A 27,568-nucleotide genomic window follows, 5' to 3' on the forward strand; every position below is an offset into this window, starting at 1 on the left:
AGTGATTCCCAAGTTCAACAGGATAGTCAAAAACAGCATTAGCACATCTAAATGGTGCAAAACGTTGTACGATACCTTATTTTATTAAATACTATAAAAACAAGAACTGAAATATAATTGCATAAAGGAATGGATTAGATAACGTCAATGTTTCCAGTTTGGAGGAGGAGGAGGCAACCACAGCATTCTAGTTAGGATTTACATTCCCGTTTGATCCACAAATCACAGAAAGTTAATCATGATGGTATGGGACTATAATAAAATAATATCATTCTTATCACTTCGTGTGAAATCATGCTTGATACACTCCCTGAGTTCAGAGTCATGGTTCAACACAGCTAACGTAAAAGGCATTTATAGGTCAAATAGCGACTGAGGATAAAACATAAATCTGTCAGATGAGGCCGATTGCAGTGCCGTCTTTAGTACAGACAGAGAAATCACAATGCTCCACAAATGAAACCGCACAGAGCAAGAAATTAGTGCGATGAAAACAACCGTACGCAAATAAAGCTCATCAGTATCACATGATGGTTGAGGTATTTCGGAAATAATACTGAGAAGCTTGAGGTAGGAGCCGGAGTCTCTTTTACATTGTGGAGAAGATGCAGAACATGTTGCTATAAATAAATACTATAGGTAAAGGATAATAATTGGATTACATAAACAGTATGCATATATCTATATATTAAATATGCTTTAAAGTCTTTCAGCTCCTCCTGTAAAATGGGAGTAAAAGGCTGTTAAATACATTCCAAAACAATACAGGCAAGCTTGAGAACGGAGCCAGTGTCTTCAATGGGCAACATTTGTTCAGAAGAATAACTTATTTCTCTCTATCTCTCTCTCCAAGAAAACCCCTGAGGCCAATTGTCAAAGACAAATAACAAAATATATCGCTCGCAAACATACAGATCAGCAGCATTTAAGACCAGATAGCAAATATCAAGCCGAGATTTGACTGTGGACTGAAGCTTAGAGATAAAAGTGTGATTGATTATTTACTTTCATGTCTAATAGAGCGTGTTACTGTTTTGAAGATAACCACAGATCACTAGTGACAGATCTTGGACACATGTAAAAAGAGCCGCTGGTTTACGAGAGCCACGTCAGCGGTTTTAACATTCATTCGGTCCCTGGTGATCAGGACAGTCTATTGCAAAATTGGCAATTGCCAAAATCCCCAATTCAAACCCACCACCAAAACATTTTCATAAAAGCATCAAGAAATACCAGAAACATTCAAATCAGTCAATCATTTGTAAGAATAAGACGTTTGCACCAATCGCCAACTTCATGAGATATGAGGTAACCACTGCAGAAATACACCAAACACTGTACTGAAATTCCTGAGAGCAGCTCTGTTCCTGAGTGTTAGACCGCTAAAAAAAGTGACATTCTTTGCTTTTATAGACCTGAGGAAGTTCCAACAGCAGCATTATGCATTCGTTTTTTCCAGTATAGTGTGATATGATTGGTTTTCTCAGTTGGTGGGTGTTGGGGAATGACTGTGCTCCTCTTCCTCCACTCTGAGACCCGCAGATGTTCCCTGAGAGCCCTGTGGCGACTGCTGGGCTTTGGCGGGACAGTTGGCAACCATGTGCGCGACACTTTGGCAGAAATGGCATCTTTTGGGTTGGGGAGGCAATTTGCACTCTTTGGCATGATGGTCCAGACCGCCGCAATTGTAACACCTGTGGAAAAATCATAATCGCAAATGTATTAGTGATTAAAAACAATCCCCATAAGAATAATACTAATTAAAGGGTTAGTTTCCCCAAAAATGAAATTTCTGTCATTAATTACTCGCCCTCGTGTCGTTCCAAACCTGTAAGACCTTCGTTCATCTTCGGAACACAAATTAAGATATTTTTGATGAAATGCGAGAGCTTTCTGACAGCATTTTACTGACAGCAACATTATTTCAAATTTCAAGGCCCAGAAAGGTAGTAAAGACATTGTTAAAATAGTCCATGTGACTCCAGTGGTTCGACTATTTTAACGATGTCTTTACTACCTTTCTGGGCCTTGAAATTTGAAATAATGTTGCTGTCAATAAAATGCTGTCAGAAAGCTCTCGTATTTCATCAAAAACATCTTAATTTGTGTTCCAAAGATGAATGAAGGTCTTACGGGTTTGGAAATGAAATTTTTGGGTGAACTAACCCTTTGGGCCTTATCTTGCGCCCAGCGCAATTGACTTTGTACACCGACGCATGTTTCATTCCTATTTTTCACCCGCGCACAGCGGACTTTTCCCTCCACAGACGCACGTCGGTAAATTAGGGAATGAACTTGCGCTCCCGGAGGCGGTTCAGCGAAAAGAGGAGGCGTGTTCTGGCGCAAACGTTCCCTGATGCTATTTTGCAGTTTCAGAAAACAATTCCGCCACTGACCAGGAAAAACCTAGTCCGCGTTATTCAGATGTTATTTAGTTACGCCCAAACCACACCTATGAATAATGAAGCTACTTCAGACCAACCCATTTTAGATTTGCGTTGGGCGCAAGAGTCATTTATCCCGCCTGTATAATAGCAACAACGCCCGAGATCCGCCCACAAAGTTACTTGCGTTTCACGTTTAATACTTGCGTTTCAGATCGTTAAAGTCCGCGTGAACCGGAAGTTGCAAATGACTTTTCTCCAGTGAAACGGAATATTGAACAGAGGGCAGGGTTTTACTCTAGCGCTCCTCCTCTCCATCTCTCACTCATAGCAGACTAACGGTTTGAGGGGAGTGGTTATGCGTTTCCCAAACCAAGCCGTCAAACCTACGTCATCAGCCATTCCAGACCGGAAGTAACTTTTCAGACTTTGATTAAAGATTACGACGGCAAACAATTTTTTTCTGTGTATTAACTTGAACGGATTAATTTTTCACCACAAGACTAATAATATGCGCTAACAAAGTAAATAGGGTCAATTTTGATTTCAGTTGGACTTTAAAATAGGGCCCTTTAAGTGAAAGTGACTTACAGAATTACAAAACCCTAAAGGGACATGGTGGCGGGAAAAAAAAAATGGGATGGGAGGAAAAAGTAAAAATGCAAAACATTTGATTTCTTTGCGAGCGAACACAGAATTACTAGGGGAACACAAAACAACTGTGAGAGAACACAAAAGCATTGACGTAATTCTCATCACCATGTCCGTTACTTTAAGGGCTCCGTAACTTATTGAACAGTTTGGGGCATATACAATAGTTAGTGAGTGTGTTTACATGTACAACAAACTGCTGGTGACTATCAAAAAACAGGCCTTTCTAAAATTTTCATTTTCATGAGATATTGATTTTGTGTGTGTGTGTGGCTTTATGGGTAATATTCATATAGCATGATATAGTGAGAATCTGGAGCTCATATTTGAGGAGGAAAAAACACCTAAGTTTTATTCAGAGGCTCAAACTGAGCAAAACATACGTAATTTGGTGCCGTTGCTTATATTTATTTGGCCAAAAAAATTGTAATGTAAATCAATAGACAACTTGCATAAAATCATATAAATATCAGCTGTCCCTCTATATCTGACAATAATATGTCGTAGTAAGATAATATCTAAATGCTTCGTTTTAAATCAAAGATCTGTAGTTTTAAAATATAATGCAATACAATGCAATGATGATTGAGAGATGAACTAATAAACTTTCCTCAAAAGCCTGATGGATCATCTTCAGTGCATTTTAACATGATATAATAAATGATGTATGGATAATCAAGTAAGCCTACAGTATGTTGCTTCAGTCCAGTAAGTGTTCATCTTGACATTTTACTAACAATATATAAGTTATTCTTACTGTACGTTTACTTTATAAAAATCAGAAAAGATTTCACAGCAAAAAGACTGAAGACCTGACGTTTTTACAATTATCTTATAAAGTATGAACTATCAATCAGACAAATTAAGGTATTTTTAGAGGCTTTTGCGTATCAAATATGAGGGTTAAAGTTCGCTGAGCTGTGTGAGCACATATTCCAAATTTCCAATGAAAATAAAACGTGTCTCTTTTACTCTTATAAAGTGTATTGTGAAAGTGTTCAATTCATGGCCAGGCTGTCAGAGTTGACACAGGGAGCTCCCGGTGGCATATGGGTGGTTGGTTTGGGTCATTGATGTCCACTCAGCTGAGGTCATGTGGGCGACTGACCGCAGGGCACAGGGGGTTTACAGGCACTGACCCGAGGCCTTCATCAGCACAGTGTGGCACGGGCCGACAGCCGGCGCCGCGTGCAGAAGCCAATGACGGCCTTTGTTCGAGAAAAGCTGCAGCAGCAACCTATGAACTATGACCTTTTGCAGCCCTAACCCCCAAACACCCCACCCAGTCCCTAAACACATGCAGTTTCCATGGCGATGCTGACCCCTGACCCCTCTCGGGCACCTTCATCTGTTATCAATTAAATAAACTGCGGCGTCTTCTCTACATCCTGAGGTCGAAGCAGGAACTGAGTGTGTATGACATTCACACTTCATTCTGGCGAGTGAAAAACAAGTGTGATTAATTGTAATGAAAGTGCACTTGTAATCTTCAAATCTTGTAATAATTGTGTAATTGTAGTAATGCTTCAAACCTCTCTCTCTCTATATATATATTTATATATGGTAAATACAATTATTTTGATGTGTTGACTCACATACTAAAGCACATGTAAAGTACTTGATTATAATTTTATCTGTAGTGTGTTTAATATTAAATTTAAAGTTTATATATTTTAAATGTATTGAGCCGCCACATCCTCATTAAAAATATACTGTACATGTCATACAACTTTCAACAGAAATTACATTAAAGTATATTTTAGTTTACCATAAATGCTTGTCAGTAGTACATTCACTTTAACCATATTTTTAAAGACAATAGAAATAATTATGAAATTAAATATAAAGATGTACTTAAGTCCTACTAAAGAGGGTAAAAAAGCACTTAATTGCATTAAATATAAATATAAACTACAATATATTTTCACTTAATTTTAAATAACATGCAATAAATCCATTCAGTTCACACTTAAGTATATTTTTTTAAAGTATATTGTTTCTGCAATAAGCACTCTTTTAAAAGTATGCTCCTCCTTTCTTCACAAGGGCTGCTTCAGTAAAACAGAGGCTAGTCCACTGAGCTGATGAATAATCATGATGGACAGATGTTAGACCTTCTTAAAGGGGCAACGCGCTCCAGGGATGTATCGAACGCAAGACCGTTATAAAGATCAGTGCGAAGATACTGTCGACGCAGAGTCTTTCACAATAATCAGAATGGACTGACCGCTGGGCCAAATCATACATCTATAACATCCATCTGGAATAAATCCCTCGCTTTATGTATGCAAATGGATTGGCTAATAATTCTGAGGCGTAATTCTTTTGCAAATTAAATTGAAAACTGGGTGATCATCCTTGTAGCTAAAATTGAAAGTTGCTTTCAGTTGTAAGCATTTTTTTAACAACCTCAGGATTGGGGGATTTCCATCAGGTATAAATGCATCAGTGGCCAGGCGTTTTAACCAGTTATTGATCCGGGTCACATCGACGGCCCTAACCGAGGGCAGAGGTGGGGGAAGGGGGGAGATTACCGAAACACATTTTTTCTTTGAGAGATCAAAGAGAGGGACTTCAGGCTCTCCCTTATGAGCTGCTAAAACAAACACACACACACACTATAGCACTACTCACTGAAGTGAAGTGACAACAGGCAAACATTACCTAAAGGATCAGTTATTTCTACCTGTAATATAACATAGTGACAGTGTTTTTACATGTGCAACAAATACTGATAAATATAAAAAATCAGGTCATTGTAAAAAATGTTCCTTTGCTTTTTTCTATTTAAACAGTTTCATTAATTGCATGTGCTCATCTACAATGCTGGCAGGGTAGCAATAAAAGGATTCAGCGTCAAAGCCAAACCGGCTAGTGGAAAATATTTACGGCCCTGAAATGCCTTCCAAAAAGAAGCAGGGTTTGACAGTAAATGCAAGCCTTAAGGTGTGGTCACATATCTGAATTTTAGCAACATTTTGCAGTCAAACCGGTCCACTGTCAATATTGTAGTGATGTATGAAGCACAGCTCGCACACGAAAGGTCACTGCCAAACCAAGCTAATTTTGCCAAATTGAGTGATCAACTTGAACCCATTGCGAAATCTTTCACTCTAAAGGCACCGATATGGCCTTGTTTACACTGCAGGTCTTGATGCCCAATTCTGATTTGTTACCTTTATCCGATTTTTTGACCGTCCGTTTACACGTTCTTTCAACTGTGACCCATATCCGATTCATGTGTTTACACTTGCCATACTATCTGAAACATCGCGCATGCTTAAAGGGTTCAATTCCCTTGCACAGATGGGCGGACGCGAAATATGCTTGATGCTAGCTCTGCGATATAAGCAAAGTTCACCAAACATCACCATGATTATGAGGCGGAGGAGGACGAAACGTGCCATCATTGCAGCCTGTGCATATGCTTCAGTTATTGTGTGAGAGAGAGATCAGGACTGGCGGGAGCATATTGTGGCGGGCTTTAACGAGGAGCAGTGGGTCCGAAATTTTAGGATGAGCAAGCCAACCTTTGATATGTTGTGTCAACGTTTGTCCACATTCCTCTCCTACAACGACACAACGTTTCGTCGGGTCATCCGTCCCTTTGCAGACGCGCATCTGGGTTTCTCTCGTCATTAAACTGCGGAGACGTTGCCTAATGCCTCAGAAAATCCGATCTGCCTGTTTACATGACAGTCGCATTGGCACATATCAGATTTATTTCCACATATGAATGTGGCCTGAAACTGATCTCGAAATATCCGAATGCATGCGTTTTGTCATAGAACACATCCGATCTGTGTCACATATGAGGAAAAAATTGGAATTGGGTCTCATGTCACTGACAGTGTAAACGAGGCCTAAGTGAACAAACATGTGTGGTGTAATCTAAGCAAAATACGGCCAAAAAATTTTGTTTTGTGTTTGTTTCGGGAGTTATGAACAGCTTGCCAGAGCAAACTTTCCAGAAACGTTCATTGCTGGTAAACTCCATTGCACTACCATTGGTCCGTGGTGATGATGTAATAGATAGGTGTGGCTCTGAGGCTCCACCTTGTTTGATGTGAAAATCTTTTCCGATTTATTTCTTCAGTTCAGATACAAGTAAAAACATGACTACACTCAGGGCCAAAAATGAACACTTGCCAAGCGCCAAATGCAAGTAAAAATCAGTGTTGGCGAGTATGTTGAAACAGTGTCATTCGCCAGTTGGCCGGCAACATTTTTATAAATTCTAGCTATGCAATGTTGTGAGAACATGAATGTGAACAAACGTGAACGATGATCTGGACAGCTGACAGGCCAGTGCAGCGTCATCACAAAAGTTTAAGCCTTGCCAATTGAACTATTCAAGTGTAAGAAGACGCGAAGGGGAACTCAAATCGTTACACGATATGTGGGAAGTTTTCTGTGCGCAAACACCTCAGACTGCGCACAAATACTATTTTTAACTTTCTTAAATCTTCTTGCGCTTGAAAATGTCCTTATTGGCAAGTATCCTCGTAAACATAGTCAGTTATGTCTTAAGTGAATGTAAACAGTTGAGAAAGAAAATGCATATGAATCAGAATATTGAATCCTGCATGAGGTCTTAAAGTGACAGCGGCCTATATAATATATATGCCATCTGTGTCCTTAATATTTATCAAACAAAGACAGATTTTCACTCACTGCTCTTGACTGAATAACTTTAATAAGGATTAATCTATTTTTAATTTATACAGTGAAGAATATGCAGTGCTAGTTTACATTTGATTACTTTTTTTAAGTTTCTGTACCTGAACATTTTACATTTTCACTGGTATCTAAAATGCTGGTGTCATAACTGCCTGTTTTTGCAAAAACAGTGTAATGGTTGGTAAATTTTAGTTTTAGGCCCTGACTTCACCGGAGAGCCGCTTTAAAATAGAAACTGAATCTGTACTTCTAATTGAAAGAGACACTGACACTGTTTTTCATGTTTAGTACTGTAAAGCTGCTTGATTTGAAGCGATCTACAGTATAAAGTGCTATATAAATAAACGTGACATGTCTTGACTGCTGAATTGCAGATGTGGTGCAAACATATCCACATCACTATGATCAGATGCTTTCTGAACTGCTGTTTTTCACCGTTTTCTGCACCATTTAGGGGTAAGCAAGATACTAAGTATACCTTTTAAAATGGCTTTTCAATCACTTTCTTCTGAGACTCAAACCAGCCATCCAAATGCCACAAGACTTAAAATAAAGCTACTGGATTTTTGTTGATAAGAAAGACCCATGTTTCTCAGTAAAGCCCCTTTCACACAGAGATTCCGGAAAATACACGGATAATGTGTCCCGGGATCGTCTGATTTTGGTTCATTTACACTGCCAGTGTTTTTCCGGAATCTGTGAGTGCGTTCACACACATCCTGTAAAGACACGTGACGTCAGGATGTGTTGTAGAAAGGCCAGTCTAATCTTCCGCTACGGCTCTTTCCACTGTAGTCGTGCACTTGGTGGATTTTCTTACTCAGCGTCTTTAGTTTACTAATGATCTGCGCTTTCGATCTCGAGAAACCACGCTCGAGCATTGTTTTCCGGATTCGGTCGTACACTAACGCATCGCGCACCGCTCCACGAAGCTGGCGAACGATCTCAGCTTCAGCGCGGACAGTAAGGAGCTCCTGGTCTCGGCTTCATTCTAGTTTGCAGACATTTTTTCGTTCTTTCTTTGTTGATGACAAACACAAACTTTCTTCTAAGAGCAACAAAATACCCTTTACGGCATTGGTTACGCGTTCCGGGACTGATCCCGGCAATCTTACTAGGTCCATAACCCGGCATCGATCCCTGCATCAATCCCGGGACGTGTTTGCGTTCACACAGAAGGCACTCCAGCAATTTTACCGCAATTTCCCGGGATCAACGCGCTGTGTGAAAGGGGCTACACAAAGAGGAAAAGGCCCTTTTGCTCACAGCCCCAGCTGTACAAAGACTGTTTGAATGGTCATATTGTAGCTCTGAGACGACTCACCTGTCTCCTTTGGGTCGGCGCTTCAGGACGCTCTTGCCTTTGGGTCTCCTCTCACTGCCCACACAGTGAGCTCCTCCAGGACCCGTCACCCGCAGAGACTCGAGACCCTTGGAGGACTTCTTAAACGCGAACTCGACCGCCTCGCCCTCCTTCAGACTGCGGAAACCCTCCATGTGCAGTTTACTCTGAGAAAAGCAGCAAAACATTCTCAGCACTGCCACTACACCAAATCCACATTCATTTAGAAACTGAATTAATTACATGCAGAAGGCAAGAGATTGCTGTACGGTTGGAAATGCGAAATGTCTGGTTTCAGGACAGTATTTAAGCACAAAGACCCAGAGAGGACTGCATCCATGAGGTCACCGAGGAGGTCCGGACCTCGCTATTTTTCTAAGGTTTACATAATAAATGTTGTGAAATAATTGCCTAATATCGCATTAACACTACTTCAGTGCTGCAAGGATATTGCACAGCACCAAGATCACCAAGCACACCGCTCATCAATGCCAAAATATTGTAACTTTCTGGTCTGCTGTGATTTGGTATCAACACTAAGGTTTGCACTGGGAAGATTTGGGATTTGCATTATAGGACATTGATTCCTATAGTTTGGTCAATGAACTTTCAACGTCATTATCCTTGTCATCGTCGTCTTCATCGTTATCATCAATCAACAACAGATAAGACTTTCATTTCTATGTTGCTGGTTCTTGAGTGGTAAAACATGTAAGATCTTTTGTGTGTCTATGAAAGGGTTTTTGAACAATAAAAAGATGCAATGAATGAGAAGTATTTATTTATTGTTTTCTGCATATCACAGACTTGTTAAGGTTGGTAATAAACACATCCAGAGTACCTTAAACAACATATAGTTAGTGATTCCAACCCTGTTAAAACAGATTTATAACTAATTCTTTTGTGAGAAGGAAGCAGTTATAATATTTTAGATGACCAATCAAAGAAATGCAAATTCTAGCGCAACCCGACGCTTCAGTAAATGGTCATAAAGTGCGATAAAATGTATGTAGCTAAACTTAACATTTCACATTTGACAGCTGTTTTAGGATGGAGATGGCAAACTAAAAACCTTTTGTCTAATTTGCCATTTTGAATTGAAAAAAGGCCTTTATAATTTACGTGATTTATGTAATGTAATAAGTAGTAACTGGCAATGTGAGGGAACAAGAAACATGAACGAAGCCGTGTTCATCATATTGGGCATGAGATTAATAATGACGTATTCGTATTGTAAATACATTTTATAAACTTATTTACCTATAGTGTTCATAGCTTTCAGTAAATTAACTTGGCTAAGAAAATGATTCATAAAACATATAAATGTCAGTTTACTTTCTTCACTGACAAACAAAAATGAAAAGACTATCAGTCAGAGCTCAGCTTTATAAGGGAATGAGATTTGGCAAGTTAATAAGACAGAAGAGAGAAAAAGAAAGAGTAATGTAAATTAGGAGAGAGCATGTATTGACAAATAATCTACTGCCCACTGACGTGGTTTTAAAGCTATTTCTTTTATTTATTTGTCTTTCAAACGTCTTGAAATGCACATGTAGATCAGAAAAATCAACATTATTTTGGGGGAACCCCGAACCCCCCCAACTAGCCCAAATTTGGGACCGCAGTGATTTTAAAACGGCCCTGTGTGCATCTGTATGTGTGATGTGCATTCTTATGGGATATGAAAGAGAAAGCGACTGATTTATGTGTGAAAAGCCCATGCTTCACCATCCCCCGACCCAGGTTACAGCATTCCTGATACACACACACACACACACATCCCCCCACAGCACACACACGTCTCACTCACTGACTGCTGGGAAGGATGCTGAGGCAGGGGTCCACAAAAATTCTTCAAATGGTTGCTTGGCTTGAGGGCGAACATATTCACTGTTATGAATGAGCTCTTGGCAAAGTGTAAATGTAGAACATGAACTAATTATTTAAAGTCCCCCTGTGGTGAAAATCAAGCTTTTAATGTTGTTTATGTGTCTATGTGGTGTTTTTAATACGCTTTAAGACAAACCATGTGCAAATTCATAAGTCGACAGCATTGCTGAGTATTTTCTCCTTCAAACTGCAGTGAACCAAAGAGTCTCAAAAACACGCTTTGAAATCGCTGATGTTTCTGACGTCACAAACTACCTTGTAACCAATCAGATCAACGTGTGATCGTCAACCAGTGGATCTCTGAGCTGAGTGAGTGAGTGGAGGCGGGGCTTATTTGCATATTCATTGAACAGCGCATACTAAATGAGGCAAGGGTGTCGAGTTACATTCAAGCTATTTTTAAAACGTTAAAATATGTCATTTTGGTGATCAAAGATGAGTTTTTATAGGCCAAAACCTGGAAACGGCTTCGCATCTTAACACTTCCGCTTCCATCGTCCTGAAGTCAATGGGTTTTAGGTGAAATGCCTGAAATAAGGTCTGTGGTGAACACAAGCTCAAGATATGTTCACGCTTTATTCTATGACATTAAATACATCAGTAATACCCTCTTGTGATTATTTTTAATCTTTTACTTGTCTATCATGTCTAAATGGACTATGAGGCTGTCAGGGACATTAAATGTCATTGTGTAATAAGTTTATAGCCTTTATCCTTTAGCTTTTTACTTCTGTATTCAGGCTTCAAAATCCAAATAAATTTGCTCTTTTGCAAAGATTATCATGATGAACAAAAAATGTAAGAATAAAACTTTTGTTGGTCACAGAGCTTATTTTCTGCAATAATCCATAAGCAAATGGAAAAATACTATTGTTTTTTATAAGTTCCCATGTACTCAATCATTTTATTCCTTAAAAACTCATCTTTGATCACCAAAATTACATATTTAAAAGTTTTTTCCTTGAAAAAAAATTCTTCATGCCTTAAAATATCTTGAATGTAACTCGACACCCTTGCCTCATTTAGTATACGCGGTTCTATGAATATGCAGATGAGCCCCGCCTCCACTCACTCACTCAGCTCAGAGACCCACAAGTTGATCTGATTGGTTACAAGGTAGTTTGTGACGTCAGAAACATCAGCGATTTCAAAGCGTGTTTTTGAGACTGTCTTTGGTTCACTGCAGTTTTAAGGAGAAAATACTCAGCAATGGTGTCGACTTATGAATTTACACATGGTTTGTCTTAAAGTATATTAAAAACACCAGATAGACATATACACAACATTAAAAGCTGGATTTTCACCACAGGACTTTAAGGGAACCAGGGTGATGCAAGCTTATGAGTTGGCCTAAAAAAAAAAACGTCATCGCTACAGCGCACTATAGTTCAGCCATCATTTACTCACGCTCATTGGATGCCTTACTCTCTTTGATGGTAAATAAAAAATAATAATTCTAAAAGTGAATGGAAATTCACCCTTTCTATTTTTTTCAATACATGTTCTTATTCTTATTGTCAATTCAATGTTAAATCAAAGTCACAACTCAATCTTCAGAAGTGGCTTGAGAAGGTTTAGAATATATTGCAAGAGAAGTATGGACCACTTTTATGTTCTTTGAAGCTTGAAAGCCTATTGTCATCGCATTCAACAGAGCAAACAGCGCAGTCCTCAAACAATTCACCTTTTGTGTTCAGTGAAATAAAGAAAATCATACAACATGAGGTGGGTGAATGATGATGACTGAAATTTGAAGCCTTTTACAAGTCATATTCATAGATAACCTTGTAGTTTATTAGAAGTACAAGATATAATAAATCTACCGTCTGCACAGAATGGCATTGCATTCATGCATTAAAACAAATGCATTGCTGTTCTTCTTAAGTTGCCTTTAAAATTCTTCTGCCACCAACCAATGGCAGCAATGTTCTGTCTTACAGTAAATGCTTTACACAACTGCAGACCTTATCGTGTTGAGCAGAAGTAGAAGAACAGCTTCTAGTATCTCATGAAACATCTCCGGGTCATATTTTACAAAAAAAAATTATTTATTGCATATGACCAGTGAGGTTGTTCGCATTATTTTCATGACTGTGAAATGCTTCTCCCTCTTCCAAATGTCAATAGCAGTTATGCAAAAACAAAAACAGCAGCACATACATTCTCATTACTGTAATTCAGAAATTATTACATACGTTTGTAAAGTAATATTAGGTGTCCTGAAATGAATTCATACTCATTTTAATGAAATCATCTTAAAAGTCATTGTGTCAGGACAGGATGATTTTTATTATTGTATTACAGTAATGAGAGTGAGCTTTTTTATATTATACTAAGAAAGAATTTAACAACAAAATGCATACAATTTTTATTTTCAGCAGGAAAGATAAAAACATTCAAGCTTCAAATGAACATAATCGGTTTGTCTATTCCTGGTTAACAAAATAATTATTTTCCATGAAACCCCAAACAAATAAAAAGCATGGCCATCGAGCACAAGCATTATATCAGTAAGAGTTTATGCTTAGTTAACATTTAGCTGAGAATTAAGAAACCATCAAACAAAGTATTCTAGTTCTCTTGGATATTTTATAAAGGATTTTAAGAAATAAGGCAGATAATTCAGCACATTAAATGTCTCAAATACCGTCAGTGGATCATTTGGCCTCAGATGACTATAGTATTACAGGTCTTCTTAATGATGTGATGTAAACGGCCCCACGAGGATCTGTAGTAGTGCTTGGTTTGAGGAAACACTGTTGGTTACAACTATGTTGTGACAGATGCGGTGTTCCCTTTCAAGTACGTCCATTGTGTGTGGGTCAAAGTGACCGTTAACGTATTTCCCTAGACACGTGTGACCCCCCAACCCCCAATTTCCCTTCCTCCCACTGACATCTCACTGACACGCTTTAAAGCCCTTCCTACAGTAAAAACCCTAAGAAGAGAGCATGTCGACTGGATCTGTCCTGTATGGACATGGATGATCCATTAGGTGATGGACAAATCACAAGCAGGCAGGTTTTGACATAATAAGAAGCAAAACGCCACAGATACAGAAAGGATCTGTCACGCTCTTCTTCTTTTGTTTGCGCTCACAAAGACCAGCAGCGGAGTTAATGTTGTGTAGCTGAGGCCTAACGTGTGTGCAGCACGTGTGTGTGGATCATCAGTGAATCTGCCCACTGTCGCCTTTGGCTTGCTTAGTTAAGCTTTAAAAGACACCTAACATTTAGTGATATTATCGATTTAATGATATTATATTATATATTAATTATATAATTTAATTTGATGAAGTTTCATAATCATTAATTATGTTATTATTTTCCTGTTTATTACTGTGAAGATACTTTGAAACAATCTGATCTCTGGGATTTAACCATATAGGGCCTTTAAAATGAAGATGCCAAAAGAAATGTTTGTTAAAAAGCAAAATATACAAGAATATTAAGATATATTTTACAACTTCTTGAGTTACAGGCATGCAAACTAGGGGACTCGGTCAGCGTTGGCATATAATGCAACAAAGATTGCTAAAGTCAACATATTTTCACAACTAATAGACCTACCAATTTCTGTGTAATTATAATATAAAGATGCTGCCATCTTTCTAAAGTCCTTTACCCCCCATGTAATTTGCTACAAATCTCAGGTGAAAAGTGACATTTTTACCCCCTCTACAAAATAGTTGATTACTCAGTCAATATACATCCATTACATTTAATATTTTGACTTTCATCAATATTTATAATATCAAAAATATTAACAAAATCTCAAATTTGAGAAGTTTGATTGATTTGACATGTAAAAACCCTATATAAATAAAGGTGACTTGACCCGTTGGGTCAGTTCCTACTTTGTCTATGTTTAATGGACATTTCATGTTTTCAAATATTTCTAATGAGTTTATACTCTGTGAAACAAATGTCCATTTAACCTCAATTTTGCATGTGTATAATATCATTAAGTTGTATTCTGTAAATAAAGGTATTATATCAAACATCTGGCTCTTCCATCAGTTTTGGCCATTGAAAAGCCCAGTCAGCTCCTCGATAGATCTTCAGTTTGCTCACTGACAGGCATGTCCAGTACTACTCTTAATCTGCTGTTCGTGGGGATTGTGATATGCTAAATGTGCCGAATAATACTAAATGAAGTTGCACGTTCCTGGTCTGTGTGAAGTCACAGCAGCTCTCGGGACACAAATGGCCACCCAGTTGGTCACTCGTACAAAGGGGCTCCTAAATGTTTCTCCACATATCTGTGGCTAATGACTTTATGACAGGAAACAAGATTAAAGGGGTCATCCTTGAAAGTGCTCTTGCTGACAGGCCAGACTATTGTTTTAAGACATGACACTTACATGGGAAATGAGAGGTGAGAGAGAAATACTAACCATACCAGGGTGGATCAATGCAATAACTGCAGAAGTTCAGATACTTTGGGCAGTGAATCTGTTTGCCTGGTGTTTGGACAATCAGTAGTGATTGGATTTGCCATATAAGAGCAGACTAAGCCATTTTAGATTTCAGATGTTGGCTTTTCAAAGCATAAAAGGTAATACAACACCCATTGAAATATTTTTTAGGCCAAAGGCCAGAAAAGAAACGCATTTTACCACTTCCGCTTTTTGTTGAGGGAACCAGGGTGATGCGAACTTATGGGTTGGTCTATAACATTATTATTGGGACCTAAACATTATTATCTATTTGATCTAGCTGATTTAAAACTAAATAGCCTGCTGTGCATATGTTTCTCAGCACTTACCTGATGGACAAACACGTCAACTGGAGTTTCTAAAGGCACACCGTCTCGTCTGGTCATAGATAGGAATCCAAAACCCATCCGAACATTGAACCACTTGCATACACCCACACCATGGTAGGACTGAGGGTCTTCCTCGGCGGCCTGCCCCTCCTCCTCCTCGGTTTTCGTACACCCTCCTGCAAAAACATTTACATTTACCATCAGAGGGGAAATACATGCATGCGGACATGTGTGTGCATGTGAAATTTCACAATTTGAATATAACAGAAAGAGTATAAAACAATTGCCCCAAATGACCTAGAAACCATCAGTGGTTGTATTAAAAAAAAGAATGACAAATTATTTTAGGAGAGCTAAGATTAAGCCAGGATTAGGCCTTTGTTCAATTAGGGCATTTCAGTAGAAAAAAAACAAACATTACTGGTGTGCATTTGACACAAAACAATGGCAGTGACATATTTTAAGATTGCTTTCAGTTAAAACAGCTCAAACATCCATTTTACTCTGGGTCATTTTTGCATGTTTACGATTAAAGTGGAGTAAACTGTAGCATGAATAACAATGTAGTATTATTACTATATATATATATATATTCTCATATTTTTAATGATGTTTTATAAACAAAGTTCGGGAGGAGCACGTTCAAATAAGCAATCCAATCTACTCGTCATCAAACAATTACGTCTACCCTAATCAGCATGACAAGAAGTATATATATATCCACACTGTCAACTCACCTAATATTCCTTGACAGTTTTTCAGCATCCCTCCACCACCCCGACTCCTCACTCTTGGCTTAATCTTTACAGCTAGGAATACGGGGGGAGTACTCTGGGTTCGGGCCGAATACCGAGCCCGGAGCCCTCTCCTCGGACAGCACGCCAAATACGCATTTATTCTATCTAACTTATTTGTAAGTGTGAACTAGTGAATTTGACAAAATAATTTACATCAGAACATGCTGACGTTTTGTAGTGCAGAAAGCTGGAAATAATTAGTAGTATGGCAAGCCGTTTTGACTTTTCTTCATTCCCAGGATATGAATTATTGTTATCAACAATTCAATTCTTCATATCTGTAATTGTATTTTCACTAGTAAAATGTCACCATAGGCTGCCATTCAAATTAAATTGTTGATATCAAGAATTGATTTTCTACAAGTTGAAATTCCAATTTCACATATCAGAAATACAATATCTTACTAATATAAATCATAATTTTTGATATCAAGGTTAACAGTGCAAATGTCTATTCTTGATATCAATAACTGAATCGCAACTCATTTTTGTTTTCATTTTTGATATCAATAATTCGATTGTCATTAATCGAAATGTTAATTTCTGATATCATGAATGTGATTGTTACAACTAAGAAAGCCATTTTAAATATCTGAAATTACTCTCCTATTTATTGATATCAGAAATACATTTTCAGATATTAGAAATAACAAGTGTAACATGCTGAACATTGTTACATGCTGAACATAATATACATTCCAGATATAACGAATTAACATTTCAACTAGTGAAAATTGAGTTCTTGATATTATTTTTGTTTACAAGTAGGAAAACAACGTAATTGTTGATATATTATTGGTCTATAAAAAATCTATTACTTTAATAATGCCTTCTTGGTCTCACTGGCAACACATGCTGGCTCTTTAGATGTTTCTCTCCAAAGTGATGGAGACTTTCCAAATGTGCGCTAACATGGTGAAACCCGACGAAGAAACACTCTCGCCCTGTTCGCTACTTCACCTGGATAGTCCTCTTGTAAATCTGAACCCATGGTGAGCGGGACGAAATCCTTCCCTTCTGCGACCAGCACGGGCCTTAAACCTTCATCAAGTCTCATGTAAAACACACTCTCACAACTCAAGAAGAAACGGGAGCAAAACAAAGAGGAGCTCCACGATAACCTCACTTACACGAGTACACGAGGGAAACCACACGGAAACATGAAAGACAATGCAGGGACCCCCAGCCCCCCACGTCCCCTAAACAAGCAACACCTTAGTGTACCTTGATGAAGAGGGCCAGACCCTCGAAATTAAAATGCCATACCCTCTGCCATGGGCTCCACTCTGTGCCTGTTGAGTTCGGGATGTTTGCGTTAAATCTCGTTTCTCCAGGTGATCTCTCAGGATCGGTCACTGCTCTGTACTGATGCTTCTCATGCTCGACCCCCTCTCTCTCTCTCTCCCAGTTTCGGTCAAGTCCACGTGATTCCCAATCACTCTCCCCTCCAGGATGAATAACACATTCCTCAATGGATCCCCCCCCCCAAATTCCCCCCACCTCCCCCCAAATCCCCCCCACCTCAAGCCAAAACAGACCAATCACACAGAGAGAGTCCGGCCCCCAGCTCGTCCACACATAGGTGACCACAACAACCCAACATTACATGTTCGTTTGACACTTTGGAAAAAGCACGCATACATGCACGTTCTCAAGCCGATTATGCGTAATAAGCCGACAATACATATGGTCATGTAAACCCGTTTTCCTTTAATCGGATAAGGTTAAGCATAACCCGATCGGAAAGCTCGATTTTTGTGTTTTAGCCTACAACTATATCGCCCGGCATGTAAACACTATTTCTTGACCCAATTATTTCTCATCAAAATACTGCATGAGAGGATATGAGTCCGTATTTTAATAAGCTTATGTATGGGAGTTAGCCTACTATTGGTGTGCATGTAAACGCAATGTTGCACTGACAGGACCACATTTGCATAGTCTTTCTTTGGATATAGCAGGCTATAGGCTAATTTGTCAAAGCGATATATTTTTTAATAATTCTTAACAGTGTGTTTGTTTCATTTACTTTTTTTTTTATGTTTCTAAATGAAATGGTTTCAACATGTTCAAAAAGCCGTGCTGCAGTTCCTGATCATTTGGACCGTGGTTTTAAACATATGTAGAAGGATTGCATCGTCAAAGCATAAACCAAAACTTTAAGTAGGCCTAGCCTAATTTAAATGATCTTACGGCCAAAAAATGAAGAGTCAGGCTACAACTAATTTTAATGTCCAAATAACATTCAAAAGATTCTAGTTGAGGATTCATGTTCACTACTTTACAAATCATCGTGTTTACAAGAAATGCAGCCTACCTTTAACTTTTAAATCGTAGCCTATGCTATTCGTAAATATTCTCATTTGTTTATTAAACAATAGCATTGTGGAATAAAATCTGGGCAAATGATGAAATGTTGCATAAATTAAATGTAATTAATGCAACAATTGTGTATTGTTCCGTATGATGTTCGTGCACGCGCAGAACAAACAAAACATAGTTTATTGTCATCCACCGACCTTATTTATTCAATAGCCTATGATTCATTTCACACAGTATTATTGATCAGTATAATGATCACAATGAATTCGTGATCAGGATAAATAGGCTAATCGATCTTTTGAGTTTGATACATCTTTCGTTCTTTATGCGACATTATCACGGGTTTTATATTGGCGATTAAATGATGAAGATGGCGATGATGCACTGAAAAAAAAGTGGTAACCTAAAAATATAGCATCTGCATTAACTGGTTTAATTCAAACTAAAAATATATTTAACATCACCGAACCAACGTATAAACATTTAAACTATTTTTCGGGTTAAATCAGATTTTTAAGGAAGTCTTACAATTTCAGAGTAGACTAGTGTGATTATTATTACAAGAATAATCAAATAATATTATTATTACAATAATAATCAAACGAAACTAAAAATAAAATAGCGTAACTTGTGCTGCCATTGACTTCCTCCAAAGGTTAGCTTGTTAAGAAATTGCGCAAATGTATAGGATATATCCAGATGTTAGTCGTTCTTTCATCAGTCATAACCGTTATTAAGTCTCGTTTGCATATAGCTTTTTGCTAATTGAATAACCCTCGATCAGGTCTGTCATATAACGGGCATGTGAGCGTGTGTAGATCCAGCTCCAGCAACCAAATGAATTCCTTCTTTGATCAGAGATGCAGAGAACAGAAAGCACAGCTGTCCTCCCCCTCAAACAATCAATAATCAAACAAGAACGCCAATTGATCAATGCACTGTTGCTATGGTGATGCAACAAATAACCTATCAATAACCCCTAATTAAGTTGTGTTTTTCAAGCCAACTTACTGATCTACTATATAAACTACTTCTTCTTCTTCTGAGCCAAACTTTAGACTGTATCTCCTCCTAGAGCTTTAACTCTACAACCAGCAAACTCTGCTCAGCCCTTCAGAATGTTCTGAATAGTTCAGTTCTGATAGTGTGCTTTATCTTTTCTAACTGATCCAACTTACGGTTTTCCTAAAAATGACTGTCAAAACTCATAGACTCTAAAAACTCATAAGCTCATACACCCATAAACTCAAACTCTAAACTCATAATCTATCTATCTATCTATCTATCTATCTATCTATCTATCTATCTATCTATCTATCTATCTATCTATCTATCTATCTATCTATCTATCTATCTATCTATCTATCTATCTATCTATCTATCTATCTATCTATCTATCTATCTATCTATCTATCTATCTATCTATCTATCTATCTATCTATCGTATCTGGCTTAAACTACTAAACTAAAACTTAAACTATTTCAAATTGAAAACCTTTAAACTTCAAGCTTTTAAAACTATTTTCTGGCAAAGTTTTTTCAAGCCAACTTAAAGTTTGTCTTTGAACTTTATTCATCTAGTTCCAATTGCATTTGTGCACAATGATCATGTAATACTGTGCAAGTGTCATATCTCAAGGACTTGAGCAGAAACATGGCATTTCTGCTTTCAAGTCATGTGCGAAAACATATTTTTATTGTGAAGAAAATAAATGTTTATTGATATACAGGTTTCTATTTAGAGTCTGCAATTACCCCAAGTAAAAATTAACCAAACGCAAACTCTTCATAGCTTATTTTGATCCCCCTTTAAATAATCATCAGGGTTTTTTTTTTTTTTTTTTTTTTTTACAGAAATCTGAATTATGGCAAGTTTTCTACAGTCTCAAAGACACAAATTAGGTAAAGCTTTAGACATCTGAATAACACTTAAAGGGATAGTTCACACAAAAATCTAAATAATGTCATCATTTACACCCTCAAGTTTCAAATGAGTTTAGAAGATATTTTGAAGAATATGGATAACTTAATAGTATGGGGGGAAAATAGTAGCAGTTATTGTTAAAATACAGTTTTTCTCAGTCGCTTTGGTGCATTTCTCACATCACTATTTACATTTGCACAACAGTTAGTTCAACCTCCACAACATTTAGTCATTTGTGCACATCATAGTAGCAGTTCCCTTTCAGTCGCTCACGTTCGACGTAACGTCGACGTGACGACGTAATTGGGATCACTTCAGGGAGCCCTATCAACTTCGAGTGTCTACAGAACGAGCCAATGAACGTTGGCGTGCGTTAATCGCGTCACGCGCCCCGCCCCGCCGCGCGGGTATAAACAGGAAGCGGGCGCACGCACACATTGTCTTTCACTTCGGAGCCGAGTTTTCGTGAGACTTCTGTCTACAAAGAGATTCAGCCCTTGAAGACTTCAAAGAGATCTACTCTCTGCCTACAGTGTTGGTGTGACGGCGCGATCAGCGGTGGCCGCGAGCATTGCAGCTCACAAACTGCTGTTTTCACAGCACTATTGTTCTGTGTTTGTGTGTGTGTGTGTCGGTTCGGTGGGCGTTTCCTTGTGTGTTTATTCACACCGCGGCTACCCCTGGGTGCGTTTTCAACCTTTTTTATTTTTACTAAAAGAGCAACACAAGCGTGACCCTGCGTCTTTTTCAAGATGTCATTCCGCTTGTGCGTTTCTGGATGCCGTCGTTCCCTGGCGCCAGCTGATGGCCACAGCAGTTGCCTCTCGTGTTTGGGCATTCAACACGCTGAGGCAGCTTTTGTGGATAGTTCATGTTCCCATTGCGGGAATATGACTATCGCAGCGCTTAGATCGAGACTCGCTTACCTCAAGGGAGGTGCAGTCCCCTCGCCTATGCCCCGATCTAGTGTCTATTCTGCCCCGCAGAATAGACCTACTTCGGTGCATGACCAGGGTGATCTGAGGATTACCGTGAGGGCTTCCCCGTCGAGTCATCCTCCGCGGGCCCCTCACGCCTCACAAGCGCTGTCGCCATTGGGGCTCCTTAGTGAACGTCTTGGTCCTTCTCCGGAACGGCCAACCGTTTCCTTTGGGGCTCCGGCTGGTGACCAGATGTCGATCGCAGCATCGGAGGGGGAGCTGTCCTCTGGAAATGACGACTCGGCTGCGTTGCCCCCCTCGGGGTGTGTAGCGTTGTCCGAGCCGGATCCAGAATGGACTGCTATGCTTTCCCGGGCCGCCGAGAAGGTCGGGCTTGCGTGGAATCCTCCACCACGTCCCGAACCTTCTCGGTTGGACGATTGGTTTCTCGGGGCGGGCCGTGCTGGTTCTCAGTGCGCCGCCCCGGTACCTTTCTTTCCGGAAGTGCATGAGGAGCTTTCTAGGACGTGGAAGGCACCGTATAGTGCCCGAAGCCGTTCTAGTGGCTCCTCACCCCTCGCCACCCTCGACGGCGGGGCAGCTAAGGGGTATGTGGATATCCCCCCGGTGGAGCGGGCCGTCGCGATGCAGCTGTGTCCGGCGTCCGCTTCCTCTTGGCGGGGTAATCCACGCCTCCCGTCCAAGGCCTGTAAGTTTTCGTCCGGTCTAACGGCGAAGGCTTACAAGGCCTGTGGACAGGCTGCTTCCGCCCTCCATGCCATGGCGCTCTTGCAGGTCCACCAGGCCCAGGCGCTCATGGACATGAACGAGGGTGGTTCTGACCCAGAGCTCCTCCGGGAGCTCCGTGTGGCAACCGACCTCGCCCTCCGGGCGACGAAGGAAACCGCACGTTCTGTCGGTCAGGCGATGTCCACCTTGGTGGTCCAGGAGCGCCACCTTTGGCTCAACCTGGCGGATATGAGGGACACCGATAAATATCGGTTCCTGGATGCCCCTCTTTCCCAGGTTGGGTTGTTCGGCGACGCGTCGAGAGCTTTGCCCAACAGTTCTCGGCCGCACAGAAGCAGACGGAGGCCATCCGGCACATCCTGCCCCGGCGGACCGCTGCTGCTCCCACCCGTCCGCCGGCCGCAGACCCTCCGTCTACTCGTCGCCGAGGTCGGCCTTCTGCGGCGTCCTCCGCTCCCGCTAAGCCCCAGCAGCAGCAGCAACCATCCAGGCCTCAGCGCGGAGCAAGCCGTAGGAAGCCGACCCCGCCCGTCCAGGCCGCTGCCAAACCAGGAGGCAAGCGACGGTGCAAACGACCCTGAGACGGGCGGCCCGGAGGTGGATCAAGTTGCTCTTCAGGAGATGGCGAAGGCGCCACTCCTTCTCCCGGTGGAGGGCCGGGCGGAGAATCTTTTGTTTCCTTTTCTTTTTGTTCCGCCACTGACCCACGGGTCAGTGGTACCCACATTTTCAAAAAAAGAGCAATTTCTGAAACCTCTGGGCCCCAAGAGGGCGCGCTTGGCAGTCGACGACGCCGCCATGCCTTGTCACTCCCGAGCCCCTCTTTCATCGCCAGTGAGCAGCAGTGGCTGTGTTCCGGACGTGCTCTCGCCTCCTCACACTCACTCTGCCCTTCGACGGAAGCAGGTATGTGCTGCACCACACACTCAGACCCCACTTCGGGCCGCTGTGCCGTCCGAGTCGGGTCCCTGCATTCCGCCGCGCTGCCCCACCCCGGGTACGTCTGTGGTGCCGTTAGTCCCGCTTGCTCGGTCTCTGGGAGCCTGGTTAACGCTTCCCAGCCCGTCTCGCTGGCTCATCCGTACCATCAGACTCGGCTATGCGATTCAGTTCGCCCGGCGCCCCCCTGCTTTCAAGGGCATCCTGTTCACCCGTGTTTTGGCGGACAATGCCCCTGTGCTCAGGGCAGAGATCGCAGTCCTACTGGCGAAGGACGCGATCGAGCCGGTCCCTCCAGCCGATATGAAGACCGGCTTCTACAGCCCGTACTTCATTGTACCCAAGAAAGGTGGTGGGTTACGACCAATCTTGGACCTGCGCGTCCTGAACCGGTCCCTTCACAGGCTACCGTTCAAGATGCTTACGCAGAAACGCATTTTCAAATGCATCCGTCCCCAAGATTGGTTTGCAGCGATCGACCTGAAGGACGCGTACTTTCATGTCTCGATTCTCCCTCGACACAGACCGTTTCTCCGCTTTGCGTTCGAGGGACGGGCATATCAGTACAAGGTCTTACCCTTCGGGCTGGCCCTGTCGCCCCGCGTCTTCACGAAAGTCGCGGAGGCGGCCATTGCTCCCATGTGTGAGCGTGGTGTTCGCATCCTCAACTACCTCGACGACTGGCTTATTCTGGCCCAGTCGAGAGAGCAGTTGTGCGAACACAGGGACATGGTGCTCAGTCACCTCAGCCACCTAGGGCTTCGGGTCAACTGGGAAAAGAGCAAACTCACCCCCGGGCAGAGGATCTCTTTTCTTGGTATGGAGTTGGACTCGATCAACATGACAGCGCGCCTCACCGAGGCCCGTGTCCAGTCAGTGTTGAACTGCGTGAGCACGCTCAGACGCAGAACAGCGGCACCACTGAAACTGTTTCAGAGGCTCCTGGGGCATATGGCATCTGCAGCCGCGGTTACGCCGTTCGGATTGCTTCATATGAGGCCGCTCCAACACTGGCTCCACGATCGAGTCCCGAGATGGGCGTGGCAGAGCGGCTCGTGCCGGGTCCAAGTGACTCCGCACTGTCGCCAAACTCTCAGCTTGTGGTCGGACCCTTCCTTCCTGCGGGCAGGTGTTCCCCTGGAACAAGTGTCCAGGCACTCTGTGGTCTCCACGGATGCCTCTACCACCGGCTGGGGGGCCACGTACAACGGGCATGCAGCTTCAGGTCTGTGGACGGGGCCTCAACTGCATTGGCACATCAACTGCCTCGAGTTGTTAGCAGTACGTCTTGCACTGAGCCGTTTCAAAACGCTGCTACTAGGCAAGCACGTACTGGTCCGTACGGACAGCACTGCGACCGTTGCGTACATCAACCGCCAAGGTGGTCTACGTTCCCGCCGCATGTCACAACTCGCCCGCCATCTCCTCCTCTGGAGTCAGAAGCATCTGAGGTCGCTTCGTGCCATTTACATTCCGGGCCTGCTCAACCGTGCAGCCGACGAGCTCTCACGGCAGCAGGTGCTACCGGGAGAATGGCGACTCCATCCCCAGGTGGTCCAGCTGATTTTCAGGCGCTTCGGGACCGCTCAGGTAGATCTGTTTGCCGACCCGGACACGTCTCATTGCCAGTTGTTCTATTCTCTGACCGAGGGGACCCTCGGCACGGATGCTCTGGCACACAGCTGGCCCCGGGGCCTTCGCAAGTATGCGTTTCCCCCAGTGAGCCTTCTTGCACAGACCTTGTGCAAAGTCAGGGAGGACGAGGAGCAGGTCTTGTTAGTTGCGCCGTATTGGCCCAACCGGACCTGGTTCCCGGAACTAGTGCTCCTCGCGACAGCCCCTCCCTGGCCCATTCCTCTGAGAGAAGACCTGCTCTCTCAGAGACGGGGCACCTTATGGCACCCGCGTCCAGACCTCTGGAAACTCCATGTCTGGTCCCTGGACGGGACGCGGAGGTTCTAGGTGACCTACCCCCTGCGGTAGTTGACACCATCACTTCCGCTAGAGCCCCCTCTACGAGGCGCCTCTATGCGTTGAAGTGGAACCTGTTCGTTGACTGGTGCTCCTCTCACGAGGAGAACCCCCGATCTTGCTCGATCAGAGCCGTGCTTTCCTTCCTGCAAGAAGGGCTGGAGCGAAGGCTGTCTCCCTCCACCCTTAAAGTGTATGTTGCTGCTATTGCCGCACATCACGATGCTGTTGATGGTAAGTCTTTGGGAAAGCATGACCTGATCGTCAGGTTCCTGAGGGGAGCGAGGAGACTGAATCCTCCTCGCCCACTCTCTATACCCTCTTGGGACTTGTCTCTGGTCCTTTCGGCACTTCAGAGACCACCCTTTGAGCCTCTGCAATCAGCTGAGTTAAAAATTCTGTCCTGTAAGACAGTACTCCTGGTTGCATTGGCCTCTATCAAGAGGGTAGGGGACCTGCATGCATTTTCGGTCGACGAATCGTGCCTAGAATTCGGCCCGGATAACTCTCACGTCATCCTGAGACCCCGGCCCGGATACGTGCCCAAGGTTCCTACCACTCCCTTCCGGGACCAGGTAGTGAACCTGCAAGCGCTGCCTTCGGAGGAGGCAGACCCAGCCCTGGCTTTTCTCTGTCCCGTTCGCGCTCTGCGTCTGTACGTGGACAGAACGCAAAGCCTCAGGACCTCAGATCAGCTCTTCGTCTGTTACGGAGGCCAGCAGAAAGGGAAGGCTGTCTCCAAGCAGAGGATGGCCCACTGGATAGTGGATGCCATCGCCTTGGCTTACGAAGCCCAAGGCGTGCCCTGCCCGCCTGGGTTGAAAGCCCACTCCACTAGGAGTGTCGCTTCTTCCTGGGCGCTGGCTCACGGCGCCTCGCTGACAGACATCTGTAGAGCTGCGGGCTGGGCGACACCTAACACGTTCGCTAGGTTTTATAGCTTACGTGTTGAGCCGGTTTCTTCCTGTGTGCTCGCTTCTACTAGCCGGTAACACCGAAGTTCCCGCTCTAGTGTCGGCTTGCTGCGCCACTCCCTTCCTAGGAACGGATACGTGCGCTTTTTACTCCAGTCGAGTTCCCCATTGGCGAACCCTGTGAGTTCCTCCGCACCCCTTCGGCAGTCGGACGTTGCGGAGCGTCCGACGCCAGGCCTAGTGCTCGTATGCTTGTGTAACTTGTGCTAGGCTGGGTTCCATATGTGGTGATCCCTGCGGCGATCCCATATGTGTATTCTTCCACGACCAGTTCCCTGCGGTGAGCCCGTGTCTTCCCTTGGCAGAGTCTGCTCTGCCGTCACTGTCCGGTGTGTCTCCCCCTTCGGGTGGAGCCACCCCAGTGACATTCCATATGTCGCACTGCCCCTTCGGCCAGTCCATATGTGTATTCTCCACATGTTACCTCCCTTCGGGCAGGATGTGGCTCCGCAGCGTTCTTTCCCCTGGAGAGGTACGCTTTCCCAGTGTTATCCAAGAGTTCCGCTGTGTGGGGTATAATGGAACAGCAGTTGAACTCCCTCTACGCAGATCTTCCGCCCCAGCAGTTGGGGGTCTGAGAGTCTTGCGTAGGGCGCTGGATGTGGCAGCAACCGTGGCGTTTTCCATGGGATCCCAATTACGTCGTCACGTCGACGTTACGTCGAACGTGAGCGACTGAAAGGGAACGTCTCGGTTACTGATGTAACCCTCGTTCCCTGAAGGAGGGAACGGGAGACGTAACGTCCCGTCGCCACCGTTGCTGACCATCGCTGCATGGCCGTCACAAATCTCGGCTCCTCAGCGAAAAACAATGTGTGCGTGCGCCCGCTTCCTGTTTATACCCGCGCGGCGGGGCGGGGCGCGTGACGCGATTCACGCACGCCAACGTTCATTGGCTCGTTCTGTAGACACTCGAAGTTGATAGGGCTCCCTGAAGTGATCCCAATTACGTCGTCACGTCGACGTTACGTCTCCCGTTCCCTCCTTCAGGGAACGAGGGTTACATCAGTAACCGAGACGTTTCTCATTCCTTCCAACAAATTGCAAATGCTTTTGGACATGCATCAATTGCTTTCATACAACTCTCTGCTGTTTTATTACATTATCATTTGCTTATGTCATGTCAGTCAAAATGAACTATACTTGTGAATGCTGAATAGTCATTCCATATAAAACTAATAGTCCTCATTTCATTGCTTGAGTCATTACATACAAAAATGTTGAACTAGTTGTCAAAATCTGTCAAGCAAATTTTAC

The 27,568-nt window shown here is 42.7% G+C and overlaps 1 protein-coding gene across 1 annotated transcript; it reads right to left on the reverse strand.

The window, feature by feature from the left end:
• Positions 1-1,483: 1,483 nt before the first annotated feature.
• lin28aa (lin-28 homolog Aa) lies at positions 1,484-21,852 on the reverse strand (the record flags this gene model as incomplete). Its single annotated transcript, XM_081388900.1, has 5 exons — positions 1,484-1,694; positions 9,040-9,224; positions 15,715-15,890; positions 17,472-17,587; positions 21,788-21,852. 5 exons carry the CDS (start codon positions 21,850-21,852, stop codon positions 1,484-1,486), a joined length of 753 nt encoding a protein of 250 aa, XP_081245026.1.
• Between the last annotated feature and the right edge of the window lie 5,716 nt (positions 21,853-27,568).

The sequence above is a fragment of the Scardinius erythrophthalmus genome, assembly GCF_964197995.2.
Source record: "Scardinius erythrophthalmus genome assembly, chromosome: 16".
In the NCBI taxonomy this organism is placed as follows: domain Eukaryota; kingdom Metazoa; phylum Chordata; class Actinopteri; order Cypriniformes; family Leuciscidae; genus Scardinius; species Scardinius erythrophthalmus.